The following is an 18,664-nucleotide window of genomic DNA, read 5'->3' as shown; positions in this document are numbered from 1 at the left end:
AATCTCAGTGCACTGCCAGTTGTAGAGGGAGGGAAGGGCAAGGAGAGAAAGTAACTAATTTTTAGCCACTTTCAGCATAACCCAGCCATCCTCCCAAGGAGCTGTACCAGCTGGAGCAGGGCACGGGGCAGGGAGGTGCCCAGGGAGGGTGGGACTGAAGGCAGGAGGCTCCTTACACAAGGCTGGGAGCCAGATGGCACAAAGCTGAGAGCCAGGGGAAATCACAGGCTGCCTTTATCTGCTGAGTGATAACGGAGAGCTGGGAGCCTGGGAAAGACTGGGAAGAGCCAGAGAGAGCCACTGCCTGTGGGGTTCATGGACAGAGGGCTGATAACACCATCACAGGCAGCCCACAGAGCAATGTGCCAGGTGGCAGCAGGGCACGGCGAGGCAGGACAGGAGCTGCTGGGCAAAAGGCAAGGAGAGACAGCTCCCAGGGCTGCCCAGGAGTACCTGCTCTGTGGAACAAAGCATTTTCCAGGATTATTTTGCAGTCTGACAAACTGGTCTGTGGAGATTTGATATTCCAGAGATGATGTGGTGATCTGGAGAAGCAGCAGGTTTGCCAGGCAGGCTCGGTGGGATGGGCAGATGGCACACACTGGCACTTGTGTGTCAGCAAACCCCAGCCCCTTGGCAGGAGATTCTGGAGCATGAGGAGCCCAGAGGCACATTTCTCCCAGGCCAAAGGTTGCCTCATCACAGAGATATATTAACCATAAAGCTTAATATACCTCGAGAAGAGGAAAGCAGTTGGAAGTGAAATGATTTAATTATCTTAAATAATTGCTTGGATTTTTTCCACCCATTTTTTAGAAAACCAGTCTAAAAGTAAGAAGAAAAAAAGCCTAATTTTTTTAGGTCCAGGAAAAAAAAAATGCTTGGGATTTTTTTCTTTTAATATCATGTTCCAAGAAGATATTATTTCCCTGTTTCTTCCATAAAGACATGATGTATTGGATGATCCGAGTTTTGCACAGCCTGTGCTTCTAGAACAAGAATGAAAATGCTGGAGCACCTGTTGCTTGGGTTTGTGATTTCTTATTAGGATTCTGCAGAGTCCCCCCACAAAAGGCTTTGAATGCTTTTGTCATAGATGTCACTCCTCCCCAGGATTTGCTCTGGTTGTCTTGGAGTCACCATATACTTCAAACTCAATTAAAACTCCTGTGGAAGTCCCTAAAGGGATTGGGAAGTCACACTCACTGATGCTTTTAACAATGGACAGTCAGGGGAGAGGGAGGGAGCTCTTCTATTTCCTTTGCAATTGCCTGTTCAGGTTACCATGGCATCTAATAAACCCTCATGGAGAAGGGAAATGTGTTCTATGGAAATATTCAATATTTCTACAGTAAGATTTACAGCATTTGCTTAACACTGAAAGACAAGAGCATGAATTCTGCAGGATGGAAGTTGGCTTCGTTTGCTCCGGCTGTGTATTAATGGGGTTTTTTGACGGCTCAGGGTTCCACCTGGAATGCAAATATTGGGCAATGTTTGACTTCAGATGGAATGTCTGCTTTTCTGTGCAAGCGGGGAAGGGGGGAAGGCAGACGAGGCTGGGCATGGCCCCTCCGGCCTTGAACCTCCAGCCCAGTGACAAAGCAGAGCACCGAACAGAAACCTGGGATTTTTAATCCACGTTGTCAAAAATCCTTCATCCTTCCCAGCTGGAAGTACCGCCCAGACAGACCCGGACCCTGGAGCAAAGAACACTGAGGGACTTTCAAGCATTTTTAATGAATCCCAGTGGTACCCCAGAGCAAAAAGGGGCCAGAAATTGTTACGGTTCCCCACCTGCACAAAGTTTAATCGCACTTCACCGCAGGTTATCAACCCTATACTTTCAATTTAAAAGGGCTCAGTGCCAAGTAAAGGACCAGGAGCGGTCCCGCGGAACCATTCGGAAGTGACCCGGGCCGGGGGGGGAAGGGGCGCGGCTCTGCCCGGCCCTCCCTGCCCGGAGCGGGGCGGTGCTGCCGGGACCCGCCGCGGGCAGGCGGTCCTTCCGTCTGTCTGTCTGTCTGTCTGTCCGTCCGTCCGTCCGTCGGTCCGTGGGTCGGTCCCAGCCTCCCCAGGTGCCCGGGGGGCCGCGGGCGGTGAGTGCCGAGGGAAGGGGGCGGGCAGGGCTCGGGGGGCAGCGGGGTCCGGCTCGGACCCTCCTCGGCTGCCGCTCGCATCCCCGGGCGCGGCTCGCAGGAGGAGAGGAGAATGCACCTGGAAGCCGTAAGGAGGCTGGGTAGGAAGGCAGTGGGACCCCGAGGGTGAAAGTGAATGTTAGAAAGTTAGCGTTAAAGCTAAATTATTCCTCTGACTTGCCTTTGGCTCTCCCGGGAGTGTAAATGTTGGTTTGGCTTCCAAAGCGCTCAGCAGAACCCCGCAGCTGCAGGAGGTATACAGCGTGTGGAGTTCTTCTTGCAGGTTTTTATTAATTTTATTTATTGTTATTAATGAAAACACAACAACCAAGGCAATTGCGTTGTCCGGCCCAATGCCGGTGGGTTTCCATTGGGATCGGAGGGTCTCTCCCAGCCCTGCGGATGCAGCCCGGGCCGGGGTGGGCAGTGTGGGATGCCCTGGGCTGAGCTGGCAGCTGCTGCCCGAGGAAGTTCCTTTGGGCAGCTCTTCCTCAGCCCATCCTCACTGCCCAACACAGCTCCTCAGTGCTCCACCTTTCCCTGCTATCAGAAAGGGTGGGAGAGGGGCCCGGAACACAGGAATAACTTGCTGAAAGGACCTCTTGGCAAACTGTCCGTAAGAAATCCTGGCGGGAGGGAACCTGCTGGAGGGATCCGCTTCAGCCAGGGCAGCGCAGCCAACGCACTCAGCTGCCCTTGGGAGGTGACACAACTTCCCTGGAATATCTGGCTGCCAGCAGGGAGCCGATTCCATGGGATCTTCCCCAAAAGTGCTGCTGCTCGGGAGAAGTGACATTTGGAGTAGGAGGAGATCACACAAGCGAGGTTTTATTGTCCGCTTTGCCGGTTTTCCCTCCTGAGCGGATGGCTGCTGGTTACTGTGCCAAAAGTGAGGCAGCTCTGTCCCCAGATGGGTTTCTTAAACGTGGTTTTCATTATTCACATTATTTTCAGTCTTTTGTGGAAGTAAATGTTTGTGGCTTGAATGTTTTGTTGGAGGATATGAAGGATTTTGTCAAATTCCAAGGTGCAGGCAGTGTTGTTCCAGTGCTTATCACGGTAATATTGAATTTCCTTGTTGCTCCACAACAATAAAGACATTATTTGAAAAAGGCTGTTGTCCAGCAAGGGAAAGGTCAAAGATATAGTTGTCAAAATGCTGTGATATACTTTCCTTTTATATTCTTCGTGGGGCCATTTTCTAAGGGCCCAGCTCTGGTTCAGTTTGTGTGGAACTTGGATTTCTGATTCACCTGCTTCTCCTTTACAGTTCTCCAGAAATTGTTCATGTCTTTTTAGATCATGGATTTAGTTTTTAGTGCATGTAACTTCTCCTGTCTAGCAAAGGGTACATGGGACTGGGGGGTGATCACATGCAGTGACAATTTAAATGTAGAAAAATAAGGAAAACTGAGATGGGTCTTACAGAAAGAATACTTTTGATTTAGTTTCTACTCTGAAATGCTCACATCCAAAGTTTCAACTTGAAGTAGTTGTTTCAGCAGGTGAGTGAGCTTCACAATCCATTTTTCTCTTATTCTCAAGGTGACTCTGATCTGCCACAGAGGAATGAAGTCCAAGCCAGCCCTGGGCTGCAGGGAGTGCTCCCCCAAAAACAGAAGCCAGGCAGATGCTGCCACATCATGGGATCAGAGAGAAAGGCCCAGATGGACTCCAGAAATAGTCTGGAGGTCTGATGACTTTTACAGACTGCAGGACCTCCCCATATCTTTATTTTATGGCAGTCGGTTGATAACAGATACTGGAAATTTCCTCAGCTCTGTCTTGTAGCTTTTTTATCTGAAGCGAAGTTTGTGGCAAGGAGACACGCCTGACAGGCCAAAAGGAGTGATAAAAGTGAATTCTAGGTTGTGTGTAAATAGCAGCTGTCAGAATAAAAACCACAGCAGCTCCTTTTCCAAGCTAGATGTACAGACTGTCCTTCAGTGTCCAAGCCATGAACCAAAGGAGCTTTTCTCAGGGTTGGTTTGGTTTTTTTTACGTTTAAGAACAAAATCCAGTTTTATTAGACAAGCCTGGGCTAACGGTTACAAAATTATTACAGGGTAGCATTTTGAGGCAGAAAAGGGTGAAATGAGTGTTGGAAATTGTGTCATTTCCTACTATCCTGACATGGCAAGGGGCAGGAACTGTGTGGTGAAAGGTCCTTTTCATGCCATGGAGAGAAAGCTGTCATGCAAGTCAGCACAAAGACCCAGTATGTGCTGAGAGTTCTGGAGCCAAAAAGGTTTTTACTTAGAACATTTCCCTACTGTCTGGACACAGCTGAAACCCAGGCACCCCCTCCCATGCAGATGTTTTACAGCAGCACTCAACTGAGCTGTCTGGGGTTTGTCTTGGCACATTTAAGAAAACTCCCAGGTCTGAGGGAGCTGCCTGCAAGTCCTGGATGAGGAACAGAAGGAATCAGAAGGATTTTCCCTACTGAAATTTTCACTAAAATCTCAGAGAACAAACTCATTGCTACACATAAAAAGTAGTCTGGGTCGATTTTTTTCCCCTCAGCTTTCACAGCGTTGATTTGCTGAGCTTTGGGTGGGTGAGAAGCCTTTTGATTTGTAACTCTGTGCTGGTAAAATGAATAAAACTTCGTGAGCAAATACAGCTCTAAAAAATGCTTTTGCAAATTAGAGCTGACACAGGCTTTTGTAATAGTCACTTGATTCTCACTGTGTATTTCAGGGGGGTTGTGAGGGCTGCAAATTGTCCCTGAGCACACTTTGCAGTCCTGTACAGGTGGGTGAGATTGGAAACCTGGAAGGGAGAAATGGGGGTCTCCTCCAAGTGTGATCACTGGATCATCTTGAGCTTACCACTTCTTGTAGTGCAGTTTCTTCACTTAAAGATTCTGATTCTTCATGTGGCTCTTCTGAGCCCATAATTGTTCTAAAGCACATTAAAGAAACTGAGTTGGAAAGGATTAGCCTAGGGAAGCTCATCGTTACCAGGTGTCTGCCCTGGCATGTAACAGAGCACAAGCTCTGTGGTTGTGATAGGTCATGAGTCAGGAGGAATTTCCCCATGGAAAGGGTGCTCAGGCCTTGGCAGGGGCTGCCCTGGGAGGTTTGGAGTGCCCATCCCTGGAGGTGCCCAAGGAAGGGCTGGAGGTGGCACTCAGTGCTCTGGGCTGGGGACAAGGTGGGGATGGGGCACAGCTGGGACCCGATGGTCCTGAAGGGCTTTTCCAGCCTCAGGGATCCTGGGATATTACAGCAGGGAGGGATACAGCCCCTGTCACACAGAAAACCCATCCCTGCTGATCCGTCAGGCTGTCCGTGGTTTGGGGTCTGCATTTGAAACCCTCTTTTCAGTACAAGTTCAGTTCAGGCTGGCAGAGAGTGGCTGGGTTTGGTTATTTGGGAGGGTACAGGAGCTCACCCACCAAAGAGACGCTCCCTGTCTGGGTCTGGGGTGAATGGAAACACCTTTGGGAGTCCCAGCATGGAGCAGGAGATAAAACAGAAACTCCTCACCTGGTATTTTCTGTCAGCATCTGCCAGGTGTTGATAGGTCTGCAGCTCCAGGGACAGGACACCACGGTGTGAGGTGGGACAGTTGGATTCATTGGGTGGAATTACTTTCTGATTGGTTATAGAAGTCTCTGAAGAAGCCATTCTGAATATTAAGGTCTGTAGTTGCTTCAGCTCTTGTGGGTTCCTTCAGCTCAGGCTGTCCTAAGACAGTAGGTACCACACAAAGTCACTTCTCTCACTTCTCTCTCCCATGTTTTTGGGAGACTCGCACTGAAGGGGTGGTAGCAGTGAGTGTTTTAATTAGGAAATACTTCTTTACCAATAGGGTTGTCCAGCCCTGGCACAGCTGCCCAGGGAAGTGCTGAAGTCCCCATCCCTGGAGGGATTTAAGACTTGGAGATGTGGCACTTGGGGACATGGTGGCCTTGGCACTGCTGGGAATGGTTGGACTCGATGATCTCAGAGGGATTTTCCAACCTGAATGACTCCACAGCTCTGTGATGCTGTAGCTGCTTGTGAAATGGTGATTAAGTGAACACATTCTGAGGCAAACTCAAGTGGCATCCTCAGCACTGCCAGTTCCAGTAGCAATTTATTAATTGGTACAATTAATTCAGGTCAACTGGACAATTAATTGGGCAATTAATTCAGTGGTGAGCATTCCATGGACAGAAGTCTGGCTGATGTTTGCACTGCATGGAAAAGACATGAGCAGCACATAAAATCCATGTTGTCACTGGCACTCTGGGACTACAGTGCCAGAAAGGGAAGCCTGGCAGTGACACTTCTCAGGGTTCTCTTGCTGGGTCTCACCCCAGACCAGTGACTTTCTGGCTGAAACAGCCTCACTGTGCTGGTAGTAGCAGCTGTTGGGGCTGAAGGAGTTTTCTGGAGGATTCTGGATGTTTTCTGAAAGTGGAAGTGCTGGCAGTCACTTGGTATGCTCAAGTTTCATTAGGGTTTGTCTCATCAAGACTTTGCTTTTTCCCAGTCAGGCAATATGTTCCCAGTGTTAAATTGTTGGTATAATCACCCTGCTTTAGTGTCTGTGGGCAGCTTGGACTAGAGCACAAGCTCCAGCAGAAGTGTCCCACCTACCTTTCATTATGCCCATCAATGTGTTTTCCACTTGCATACATTGTTTTGATCAGGCGCAATTTCCTTGTAAAACCAGCTTTTCAAAGTGTGAGATGCATTTTTTTGCAGTGTGTCATTGGCTGTAAAAAAGCCACTTCGTAGGTAACAAACCTTTGCGGTATTTGGCAGGTGCAATCATGGCATTACAAAAAGAATAACCCACAAGAGATGTAAACCGAGCTGTGCTTGGCTGGAAATGTCCCACTTGCAGTTAATTTCCAGCAGCTGAACTGGAATGGCTGCTGCACTACAATAAACCCTCTGTCTGGCTTTGCAAGGTGGAACAGGCTGCAGGCAGAGATTTTCTCAAGGAAGCCTCCCAGGAAGGCAGTGCTGCTGCGTTCCTTTCCACTTCCCAACGCTGCCAGCAGCAGGTGGATGCCACAGGGCGTCAGCTTCCCTCCTGGGAAAGGTCATTCCTTGCTTGACAGGGATACAGAGGGCAGGCTCGTTCCCAGTTTGCCTGGAAATTGCTTTATCTCTGCTGAACTGAGACTTTCAGCCCTTGCTTTTCATAAATGCTGTGTTCAAGTCTCACACTGTACATTCATTTTTGGTTTAATGGTATTTCTTTGTGTTTTTAGTGAGTCCTTGTGATGGCAGCAATGACAGAGATCAGCAACATCCACGCAGTGACAGAAGGGCCAGAAGGAGATGATGCCAAGTGCGGTTTCCATCACGGGATGTTCCTGGAACCCCAAGAGGAGAAGAAGAGCATGAAGGCTCTGCTGCTTAAGCAAGCAAAGAAAACTTGCAGCTGCACCCCAGCCAAAATTAAAGATTTTGTTTTGGGGTTTTTCCCCATCTTACAGTGGCTCCCTAAATACAAACTCGGGGAGTATCTCCTGGGGGATATAATGTCTGGTGTGATCGTGGGGGTCCTGCTGGTCCCACAGTCCATCGCCTACTCTCTCTTGGCTGGGCTGGAGCCCATTTATGGCCTTTACACGTCCTTTTTCGCCGGCATCATTTACTGCATCTTTGGCACCTCCCACCACATCTCCGTTGGCATCTTCGGGGTGGTTTGCCTGATGGTGGGACAGGTGGTGGATCGGGAAGTAGAGAGAGCTGGCTATGACCTGGAGCCAGCTGTGCTCAGTGCCCTGCCAGGCCCGGGAGGGGATGGGAACAGCACCGGCAACGGGACAGCACCGCAGCCGCTCTGTGACAGAAGCTGCTACGCCATGGCCGTGGCTGCCACCATGACCTTCATCTCTGGAGTTTACCAGGTGAGGGGGGATGGACAGACAGCTGTGGTGTGCAAATAGTTGTAATTCTTCTGTGGGGGACTGTCCCCATCCTGCTGGGCTTGCACATGTCCTCAATCTGCACCTCAGGGCACTGTGGGGCAGGAAACTCCTCTGGGTGCTCTCCCTATTTTTTAACAGCTCTTCCTGCCTGCGTTGCTTCTCTCTTGGGGACTGTAAGGACCTGCACATCCACCTCCAGCTCTCAAGGTCTGATCACCACCTTCCTCGCTGGGGCCTGAAGCTCTGTTTATTTTTTTTGCACTAGACCCCATTTCATTGGGCCAAAATGCGGTGCCTCAGCTCCTAATTCCAGTCTTTAATCATTTGCCTTTAACAAAGAAAAATTTAGACAGTAAAAGTATCCCCAGTTTCTTTTTATTCGTAACTATACTTTTAAAATTTGCTGTTGGCCCATTTCAAGCCAAAACAATGCCATTGTATGGAAAGGATACTACTGAGAGGATAAAACACATTTTATATTTATGTATCTCTACATATTCTCTAGAAGTCACTGCCTGCCTAAATTAAAGCAGGTATCCATGTTTTAGAGTGTCATGCATTAACCAGAGTGGGATTATTTTTAGCAGTACTGCAGAGCTGTGGTATTTGAGTTTGTGAGTTCACATTCATTTGTTCTCATCTGTCCAGGGTGACAACCCTGGACAAAATTTATAGGAGGGGAAAAAAAACATGTTTGTGATACTTAAAAACATGGGTTTCAGACACAAGCTGGAACTTTTTGTACTGCAAGTTCATGTTGAGTTATTTCCGAAGTATTCTGGGCCTCCCAAGGTACCCTGGGTTTTGAGTTTCATCCCTGTGGGATGGATGCAGTTTTGGAGCTGTGAATTGCACTTCATATTCCTTGCAAGTACAAATACTTAATTAAGTTTCTTTGTATGAAGAGATCAATTTATCTCCAGTCCCTCTGAATATTAGGCATATTCTTTACAGGCCAACACCCTCAAACTTATTTTTTTCAATCAGAATCACATGTTCTTTATATCACAAACTTTACCATAAAATCCTAAAAAGCAAATTTTCTCACACCAGTTAATACAACCTAACGAGGTAAGCTAATTATTATTAATGTTTTACACTTAGAACAACCTTGAATTAATTACCAAGGTTGTGAGGGAGCCTTTTGTAGAGCTCTGGGCTGATTTCAGCCAGTCCAGGTCCTAAACTTTCCCTCTCTTCAGTGATACTTGGAGATTCTCATGGAGTTCCCAGTTCTCTCTGTTTATATGATCTGCAGCCCGGGAGTTTGCAGCTCACAGGCTGAGTCAGAGGCACCAAACTCTGCAGTGCAGAGGACAGTTGGTACACCCAAGCTGTGGGTTTATTGCAGGTTCTGAACTCCAGGGTAAGGCAGACAAAGGCCACCAGAAACGTTTTAGATGCCTGCAAAGTTCACAGAGTTTATAGGAACTGAGAGAGAAATGGCAAAAGCAGACAGTATTTCAAACGTGGGTTTTGGGGTTTTTTCCCCCCAGGTTTTCTTCTTTTCTCTTTTCCTCACCAGGCTAATTAGCAGAGCAAACAATAAACATTTGTTCAGGGGATTAAGACCCCCAAAAAGCCTGATTTGAATACTGGAGACTTTTCTCCATGCTCAGACCATACCTTGTCCTCCAGGGCCATGCACAATGTTGGGGTTTTTATCCCAGCTGACCAAACCCGCGGGATCTGTGTCCTGACGTGCTGTGTGTGGTTGATTCCTTCCAGGTGGCCATGGGTTTATTCCAAGTGGGCTTTGTCTCCGTGTACCTCTCAGATTCGCTGCTCAGTGGATTTGTCACAGGGGCCTCTTTCACTGTCCTGACCTCACAAGTCAAGTACCTGCTGGGCCTGGACATTCCTCGGAGCGGGGGCGTCGGCTCCTTCATCACCACCTGGATAAACATCTTCAGAAACATCCACAGGACCAACATCTGTGACCTCATCACCAGCTCCTTGTGCTTCCTGGTGCTCATCCCAACCAAAGAGCTCAACGAGCGCTTCAAATCCAAGCTCAAGGCTCCCATTCCAGTGGAACTCTTTGTGGTTGTGGCAGCCACTCTGGCGTCTCACTTTGGGAAGCTGAAGGAGACTTACGGCTCCAGCATTTCCGAGCACATCCCAACGGGGTTTCTGCCGCCACGCCCTCCAGACTGGGCCCTGATTCCCAACGTGGCGTTGGATGCCATCCCCATTGCCATTATTGGCTTTGCCATCACCGTGTCCCTGTCGGAGATGTTTGCCAAGAAGCACGGATACTCGGTGAGGGCCAACCAGGAGATGTACGCCATTGGCTTCTGCAACATCATCCCCTCCTTCTTCCACTGCTTCACAACCAGCGCAGCTCTTGCCAAGACCCTGGTCAAGGAGTCCACGGGCTGTAGGACCCAGGTGTCCGGCGTTGTGACCAGTCTGGTGATCCTCTTAGTCCTCCTTGTGATCGCACCTTTGTTTTACTCCCTGCAGAAATGCGTCCTCGCCGTCATAACCATCGTCAACCTCCGCGGAGCCCTGCGGAAGTTCAGGGACCTGCCCAAAATGTGGCAGCTGAGCAGGGTGGACACGGTGATCTGGGGGGTCACCATGGCAGCCACGGCGCTCATCAGCACCGAGATCGGGCTCCTGGTGGGGGTTTGCTTCTCCATGCTCTGCGTGATCTTCCGCACCCAGCGGCCGGAGGCGCCGCTGCTGGGCTGGGTGGCTGAGTCAGAGACCTACGAGTCCCTCTCTGCCTACAAGAACCTGCAAACCAAGCCTGGGGTCGTGGTGCTTCGCTTTGAAGCCCCCCTCTACTACATCAACAAGGAGTGCTTCAAATCCACCCTCTACAAGCAAACCGGAGTCAACCCCGTGGAGGTGAAGGCAGCCAAGAAGAAAGCAGCGAAAAGAATGCTCAGGGAGAAGGAGGCGGGGTCTGGGGACAACCAGAGCAGCGTCCCCGTGGATTTTGGGTCGGGGCCTGTGGGGTTTCACACCATAGTGATCGACTGCTGTGCAGTGCAGTTCCTGGACACGGCCGGGATCCGCACGCTCAAGGAGGTCTGCAAGGACTACGAGGACGTCGGTGTCCGCGTGCTGCTGGCCCAGTGCAACCCTTCTGTCAGGAGCTCCCTGCTCCGAGGGGAGTTCTTCAAGGAGGGGGAGGACCACCTGCTCTTCCACAGCGTGCACCAGGCCGTGGACTTTGCCCTGGGCACGCAGGGGCACGGTGCTTCTAAGAACTAACTTGGGAAGATAGGAGCTGGAAAAAATGCTGGGAAAACGTGTGTGTGTGTGTCTATGCAATCTGTGTGATCAGTGATACCTGTGTGCTCAGACAGCAGGGCAAGCTGGTGTCAGCACACTGGTACTGTGCATTCTCTCTGGATTTTCCTGCCAGGTGTAGTGATTCCATAGGAGGTACTGAATGCAGGCAGTTCTCAACCTGATTGTGGCCAGTCTGTGGATCTGAGTTTTCACAGGGTCGTTCATCTCATGTCTCCTCTCTGGAACTTTCTGTGTCTCAGTTCTGCTCTTAAGTTGTGATCAGGTCTTTTTTGCAACCCTGTCCTGCTGGATGGGGTGGGATTTTGGAGTATTCTGTACATCCTGTCCAGCTGAAGAATGAGGCAACTCATTTCTCATCCCTCATTCTGGTGTTGCCTTTCCATCACCACACCCTTGTGTTTGCCAAGGAATGGCTGCCAGGGACTGTTTGCTCTGGTCTTCACCGGGCAGTGTTTGGTTTTGCAACCTCCCTGAACCTGAGACAGGTAGAGAAATCAAATCTAAACATGCAGGAAGATACCTTAATGAGTATCTTCTAACCAAGCACCTCTCACCTCCAGAGGTTTTGGCACTGCCTCTTAATTCAGCCTTGCCACAAGGGCATGGTCATCTCATTTGTCCTCAGGCCTTTACCGCCCTGTGCCCATGGAAATGTTGCCTCTCCAGCTTGATTTTAATGATTTCTTTTTTTTTCCAAAGATGACTCTCTAGAAGTCTGATTCGTGCTTATGGGCAGTCAGTTGTTTTCCTAATATTTAGGAGCTCTTTAGAATTGTGAACATTAGATATGGAAAATATCTAGTTCTTTAATTTTAACCAAAAAAAGTCCCTTCTAGGCAGTTTCTTATGCCAGGCAGATGGAATCACAGGCACCAAAGTGAAAAGGGACAGACAGATTATCCAACATCTGCCCAGATGTGTCCATGTCACACAGACTTTGTGCATGAATGCAGGATTTATTGGCTATAAACCCTTTGCTCTGCCTTGGACTTTATACAATGGGAGTGCACAGACCAATTGGAAAAGGAGCCAGGAAAATTCTTTGCCGAACTTTATTTCACCAGGTCAGTGTAAACAGAACTTTTTACTTCGATTTTAAATTATGTGGAAGTCAAGAGTGCCTGTTCTTCATGCTGAAATAGAAGGGTAGGAAGAGGTTCTCTTTCCTCACAGCAGTAGAATACAATTGTGAAGGCAGAACTGAGATGAACAGGTTTTCCTGAGTACCAGCTATACATAGCACACATCCCTGGAAGAGCGTGCTTTCCTCCCAGAGGAGTTTACAGTCTGAATCTTGCAGGTGCTTCACAGCTTTTAAAAGGGAAAGGTGCTGTGTACAGACAATATTCTCATCCTTAATAATTGAAAAATAATGAGTCGGGAGTCAAAAAAGGCATACAATTCAATAGGAATCGTGAAATGTTTACTAAATAGAAAGATATTTTGAGGTATCTCAAAATTTTCTAGCATATTTCTAAGGTATGTTTTGTTTGGGTGTTTTTTCTGAGCAAGGGCCAGTAACTATTCTCTTCTTTCTGTGAAAGCTGAATGTCACGGATCACTTCATTCTGGGAACCTCAAAGAAGGACGAGGCAGCAGGAGGATGAGTCCTTTCTGTGCTGACTGAACTTTCAATACATTTTTAGGTCGCCAGAGCAGCATAGAAGTACTGGGGGAGGTGAGGGGTGGCTGTAGCACATCTTGGAAAGGAGAACCTCACTGAGATCTGCCCATTCCGTGTCCTAGAACTGGCACTGGTGAGGAAAGGAGCCTGTGTGTGTCACAGAGAAAGTCTGTCATACTCAAACCCCACAAATACTGTTCTGTCTCAGCCTTGTTTATGCCAGGGGATGAATCCCAAATTCTGCTGAATTTCTCCTTTGCTGCCCTTACCTCCTGCAGGAACGTTTTTATTCTGGGCTGAGGATCCTCTGTGCAGTCCGGGGAGTTGAAAGCACTGAGTTGGCATTGCCAGGCAGGACTGGGCTGAGCTGTAGAAAAGCAGTGAGCGGGGGCAGTGCCCGGGCGGGGAGGGCAGGGTGGAAGTTCTGCTGTAATTTTTAACCAAACCTGTTCTGTGTGGAGTTCCCACTCGGAGCCCTTGGGTGGGAGGTTTGTCCCCACGGGGATGGCAATGCCGTGGCCTGGGGGAGTCCCTGTGCAGCACACTTTGTTCACAGCATCAGAAGGAGTCTCTGGAACTTGGAACAGAAGCCTCGATGGAGTTCTTGAAACGCTGGTTTTTAACTCCTGTTTTGCCAGAGGGCAGAGCAGTGCGAGGAGCACTGAAAGGGCTGATGAAATACGACAGCACGGGGTAGTTGCAAATGTTGTTTTTGTTATCGAAAATGTTCCTGCCCTCCTGCGGCGACTTGTTCTCATTCCTTTGCCCTGAGGCATGGGCAGGACACAGGGAGAGGAGGAAGGAGCAGCTGGCCAGGAGACTTCAGGGCAGGTCAGCCACGAGTGGGACCAAAGTCAAATAAAAACTGCTCCGGGTGATTCTTTCCTCTTTCCCTCTCTCCCATATTCTTTCCGTGCTGTCCGGGTGGAGATTTTTTTTTCAGCTGTGACCATGTACAGGTTTGTGTAGCCAAATTCTAAACCTTTATTTATTAAAAGATGGCTTTGCAGATCCATTCCTGCCTGTGCCAGGAATGAAGGGAGGAGTAGCAATGGTAACGCCAAGAAGGATACTCTTCCCACAGCTAGCGGGATGTTTATTTACATAAAAGCACAATAAAACAGCCATAAAATGATTTTTCAGGTAATTAAATTAGATTATAGCTAAAAGATGTAGTGCAGTGATTTATGTTTACCTGGAGCACGTTGCATTTGGCCTCAGTGCTGTTTGTGCAGCCTCCAAATTCCATTTCAGGCAAAACACAAGAAACTGTTAAAATGCAACAGCAAAAGCAGCCAGGCAACCAAAAGAAATACTTTCGATGTTCCTATTTAAAGTAACATCCAGGGGTCATAGCATTAATAAGTCTGTATTAATGCACTGCCCTGGTTAAAAGGGAACTGAAATAAATGCCATTTGCCAGAGTTCAGTGTAATAGGGAGTTCTTGGGAATTAACTGGAGATTAGAGCTTGTTATGGCTGGAATTTCTTAAAGCAGAGGGTTCCAGCCCTTTTCCCTCTAGGACTGGAACCATTTTTTAGCAGTGACATGAATCTGATTTGAGCCCACTGGCAAGAAGCACGTTTCACTTGAATTTCTTTATGGACCCCTTAAAGCACCCCAGTTTTATCTTTAGGGATTGGGGATCACTGCTTGGAAGCTTTTGCTCCAAAGGATTCTAAAGGAATTCCATATATTTATATATTTTGCTGCTGTGTAATGGATGCAGCAGCTGAATAAATCCATTTATGCTTTTGTGATATTGTTGTACTGTCCTGCAAAGGGCTCTCCTGCCTTCTGCTGTTTTAAATGAGCAGTGGAAAGCACGTGCCAGGTTTTTTAAGGGGAAGTCTGCCATACTCACTGCTCTCTTTGCCTTCCCTCATCCCCTGAATTTGTAAACTATGGGAAGAGGGGCCCTCAGAACAACTGGGTTTGGGTTATTCATCTGTCGTTCCTTCAGCACCCCAGGCCAGACTGGAAGATGGTGTAAATCAGTTCATCTCTATTCCCAAACGTCCCAACCAGCAAATATCAGTCTAAATGAAGAATTAAGATATCATTAGCACGTTCATTAATGACAGCAGCAGAGCGTTATGGAAATGAACACTCTCAGTCTCAGCTGGGATGAAAACCTTGAGCGCTCTCCTGCTGAATGCCAGGCTCTGGTTTTTTCCCTCGTGTGTTGCTGCTGTGGCTGAGCAGTGTCAGCTCCTCCTGCCGTGGCAGCTGCCCTGATAAATGTTTCACTTGTCTGAGTGCTTTGACATGGAAACCACTTTCAGTCCACTTCCCAGAACAGGGACACGGGGCAGTGGGCACGGGGAGCTTATTTGGGGTTTGTACTGACATTGCCAACCTGTGATTTAGTGATGCTGATTTCCTTTAAGCCATTGCAGCTCCACCTGCTCCCGGTTCACTGCAGGGCCAACCTTCACCTTCCTGATGCTTCTTTTTTTGTGTTTTGCTGCAAGGCACGGAATAGGGACTGTAAACAGAAGGATTTGTGTGTGTTGGTGTTCCAGGCGACCTGCTGCTCCGTTTCCACCGTGCTTTGATAAGGCCAAAGCTCCTGGGCAGTAAAGTGAGTGTTAAACAACCCAAACTCCCCCCAGTCCTCTGGGAGAACAAGGGCTGGGGGCTCTGCTGGTTGAGGGGGCCCCCCAGGAGCCTCAGCCAGGTTTGGGGCTGGCAGAGGGTTTGTGGAGGAGCTGGTGCTGCCCAGGAGCCGCAGATGAACCTGGAGGTGGTTTTGTGAAGGGGTTACTGTGACTTTAGGGTGTCGTGCCTTTGTCCACAGTGAGTGTGGCACGAGCCACTGTGCTGAGCTCTGTGTGCTGGGGATTTCTGGGGTTGTGGTTGTTTGTTTTTGTCTAATTTTAATCTCAGTCCACACCTGGCTGTCCCAGCCAGGCCAGCAGAGCTGCAGCCATGGAGGGTGCTCCCTCCTGGGAGAAATCACAGCCACCCTTCTGTCTCTGCTCACTTCTGCTGCTGCTGCCTTTTGCCACGAGGTTAAAATCTGCTGCTGGTGGGGCTGAAGAGCAGAGGTGGGAATTGCAGGCAGGAAAACATCCTGGGTTTAAGCCAGTCCATGCCCAGAGCCTTCCTTGTGCTGAGGTTGGTGAACTCAGCCTGTGCTCAGTCCTAGGTCCAGCTGAGGGTGAAACTCTTCAGGCAAAAATCTGTTTCAGGGCATTATCTTCTGCTGGGGGTTGGGTTTTTTCCACCTGCTTTGGAAAAGTGATTCAATGCTTGAGGTAATTCACATTTTTAAAGTTGTTTTTTTTTTAAGTACCGTGGCTAAGCTGCTGAAGCTGGGATGCAAATACTCCTGTGCTGCTCTTGCCGTGCAGGGGCTCTGTATCTGCGTGGCTGAGTTTGTCCTGCTGGCTGTAGGATGATGTTGTGGGACTCCAGTAGGGATGTAACTCCAGTATTGGTGTGTTTCTCCACACTAGAAGGGTTTGCACTTCCCTGCTGTCACAGACAAGAGGAGTCCTGTCTTCAGTGCAGGCTTTGCACTGGGAATGACCTCGTTAAGTCCCAAGAATTAATTACACTGGGTCATCATCTTCATAAGCCTTTGTAGGGTCGACTGCTCGTGTGAAAATCAACCTGATCTTTACAATTTCAGACAAATTCTATCTGAAGTGGAAATAATTCTGAGCCTTGCTTTTTCCTTTGTGATCATTGCAGTGCTAAAAGCAAGGCCTCTGGTTGGGTAAAATGGCAAATATTTAATATATATATATATATATTTACTTCATAGCATAATTGCACCTATTTTATTTTCTAGAGGTTCTGTAAGCTAAGGCATAATGGTATTCTTTGGTGTGCAAATTCATAAAATATTTCAGTATTGGACAGAGAATCAAATTTCCATTGAGGTAAAATCCCTGCTAAAATATTTGAATTCCAGCTCTGAAAGCACTTAGTCCAGATCCCAAAGGGTTTAAAGACTCCACACGGAGGTAGGAAGCATTTTGTTGAACTTGGGTCCAATTTTTTATGTCTGATTTTTTACTTAAAGAAGTCAGTTTTATGTATATTTGAAGTGCAGCTGAGACATGGTTAAGGAGAGGTGAAATCTTATTTTTTCTGACAAGCACATGATGTTTTGAGTCTTTAGTCTCGTGTTCCTGACCGTCTCTAGTGCCTTGGTACGTTCTGGGGGATGATTTTTTGAATAATTTAAAATTCAGAATAATTTTAGATGGTTGCGAATAATCCTCTGCAGAACAAACAAAATGGCAAACTGTGCCTGGAGTTTGTGGGAGAACCAGTTGAACCAAACAGGACCTCAAGACTGGAACAGGTCCCATTGGTCAGCAGATCTGACCTGTTTACCAAATAATTTATGTGTTATTGGAGCACAGCGTGGGGAAATTGTGTAGCGGGTGGAAAAAAAATCACTTGATTTTTTTTTTTGCTGTGACTTGTCTGTGCAGTAAAAATAAATAAAAATAAGGTGTAAACCCCCGCAGGTGGGTGGTGGAGCACGGGGTGCTGGGGGAGCTGTGTCACTCCGTGCTGGCAGGGACTGTCCCCGTGCCCAGCGTGGGGACAGAGGGGCTGCCACCACCCCCTCCCTCAGTGCTGGGCTCACCCACTGAATGTTTGCAGGGAAAACTGGATTTTGTCACGAGCTGTCTCATGTCCTGCCGCCAGCCCTGTGTCCATCCTCTGCGTGGTGGTGGCTCTCCCTTGCCCTGTCCTGTCTGAGCTGGCTCCATTGTTATTTTTAACTGTTCCTGTGCCTTTTTGTCACGTTTTTTAGCGTGGGAGCTTTCTGTCAAATCTGGTAAAATCATTGGGGTTTCTTCAGCACAATTAAAAGATGAGATTTATGAGGTTTTTTGTTGTCTGGCGAGTGCTTGATCATGAAATCCCAGGATGGGGGAGGTTGGGAGGGACCACAGTGAGTCACTGGTGCCACTCCCTGCTCCAGCAGGGCCATCCCAGAGCACAGGGCACAGGATGTGTCCAGAGGGCTCTGGAATATCCCCAGGGAGGAGACTCCACCCCCGTCTGGTCTCTATTCAGGGCCCCCAGGGCACTCTGCTGGCTCAGGGACAGCCCCTTGTCCCCCAGGACCCCCAGATCCTTCTCCACAGAGCTGCTCCAGCAGGTTCCCCCAGCCTGTGCTGGTACATGGGGTTGTTCCTCCCCAGGTGCAGGACCCTGCATCTGCCCTGGGTGAATTCCAGGCAGTTCTCTGCCCATCTCCCCACCCTGTCCAGGCCCTCTGGGAGGGCAGCACAGCCCTTTGGGGTGTGCCTGCTCCTCCCAGCTCTGTGTCAGCGGGGAACCCCTCATCCAGCCATTGATGGGTAAGTTAAACAACACTGGGCCCTGCACTGAACCCTGGGGACACCAGCAGGGACAGAACTCCAGCCTGACCCTGTGCCACCCATCAGGACCCTCTGGGATCAGCCAGCTCTCAATCCACCCCTCTGCCCACCCGTCCAGCCCACACTGCCTGGGTTTGCTCAGGACGAGGATGCGAGAGACAGTCAAGGTAGACAGTGCCCACTGCTCTGCCTTGGAAGATGCTGCAGCTGTAAATTTTGGACAGAAAAGCCAGGTGTGTTTGAGTGGTGAGTGCCAGTCCCTGTTTGGCCTGGCAGTCCCTGCTGAGATGTGCAGTGTACTCACAGCTCTGTGCCCTGTTCCCTCACACCCCCACAGCTCTGTGCCCTGTTCCCTTACACACCCACAGCTCTGTGCCCTGCTCTCACACCCACAGCTCT

At 48.9% G+C, this 18,664-nt stretch overlaps 1 protein-coding gene across 2 annotated transcripts; it reads left to right on the top strand.

Annotated features, from left to right (window-relative positions):
• Nucleotides 1-1,995: 1,995 nt before the first annotated feature.
• On the top strand, nucleotides 1,996-17,768 carry SLC26A2 (solute carrier family 26 member 2). 2 transcript variants are annotated; one of them, XM_069028695.1, is made up of 3 exons: nucleotides 1,996-2,099; nucleotides 7,354-7,998; nucleotides 9,748-17,768. In XM_069028695.1, the coding sequence occupies exons 2-3, from the start codon at nucleotides 7,366-7,368 to the stop codon at nucleotides 11,242-11,244; spliced, it is 2,130 nt and encodes a 709-aa protein (XP_068884796.1). In that variant the 5' UTR covers nucleotides 1,996-2,099; nucleotides 7,354-7,365; the 3' UTR covers nucleotides 11,245-17,768. The 2 variants fall into 2 exon arrangements, with proteins under 2 accessions (XP_068884796.1, XP_068884798.1); XM_069028697.1 differs by lacking the exon at nucleotides 1,996-2,099 and adding an exon at nucleotides 2,319-2,421.
• The last annotated feature ends 896 nt before the right edge of the window (nucleotides 17,769-18,664 follow it).

This window comes from Aphelocoma coerulescens, chromosome 13 (genome assembly GCF_041296385.1).
Source record: "Aphelocoma coerulescens isolate FSJ_1873_10779 chromosome 13, UR_Acoe_1.0, whole genome shotgun sequence".
Classification (NCBI taxonomy): domain Eukaryota; kingdom Metazoa; phylum Chordata; class Aves; order Passeriformes; family Corvidae; genus Aphelocoma; species Aphelocoma coerulescens.
The sequence above is the reverse complement of the archived record's forward strand: the minus strand, read 5'-3'. Positions and strand labels throughout refer to the sequence as shown.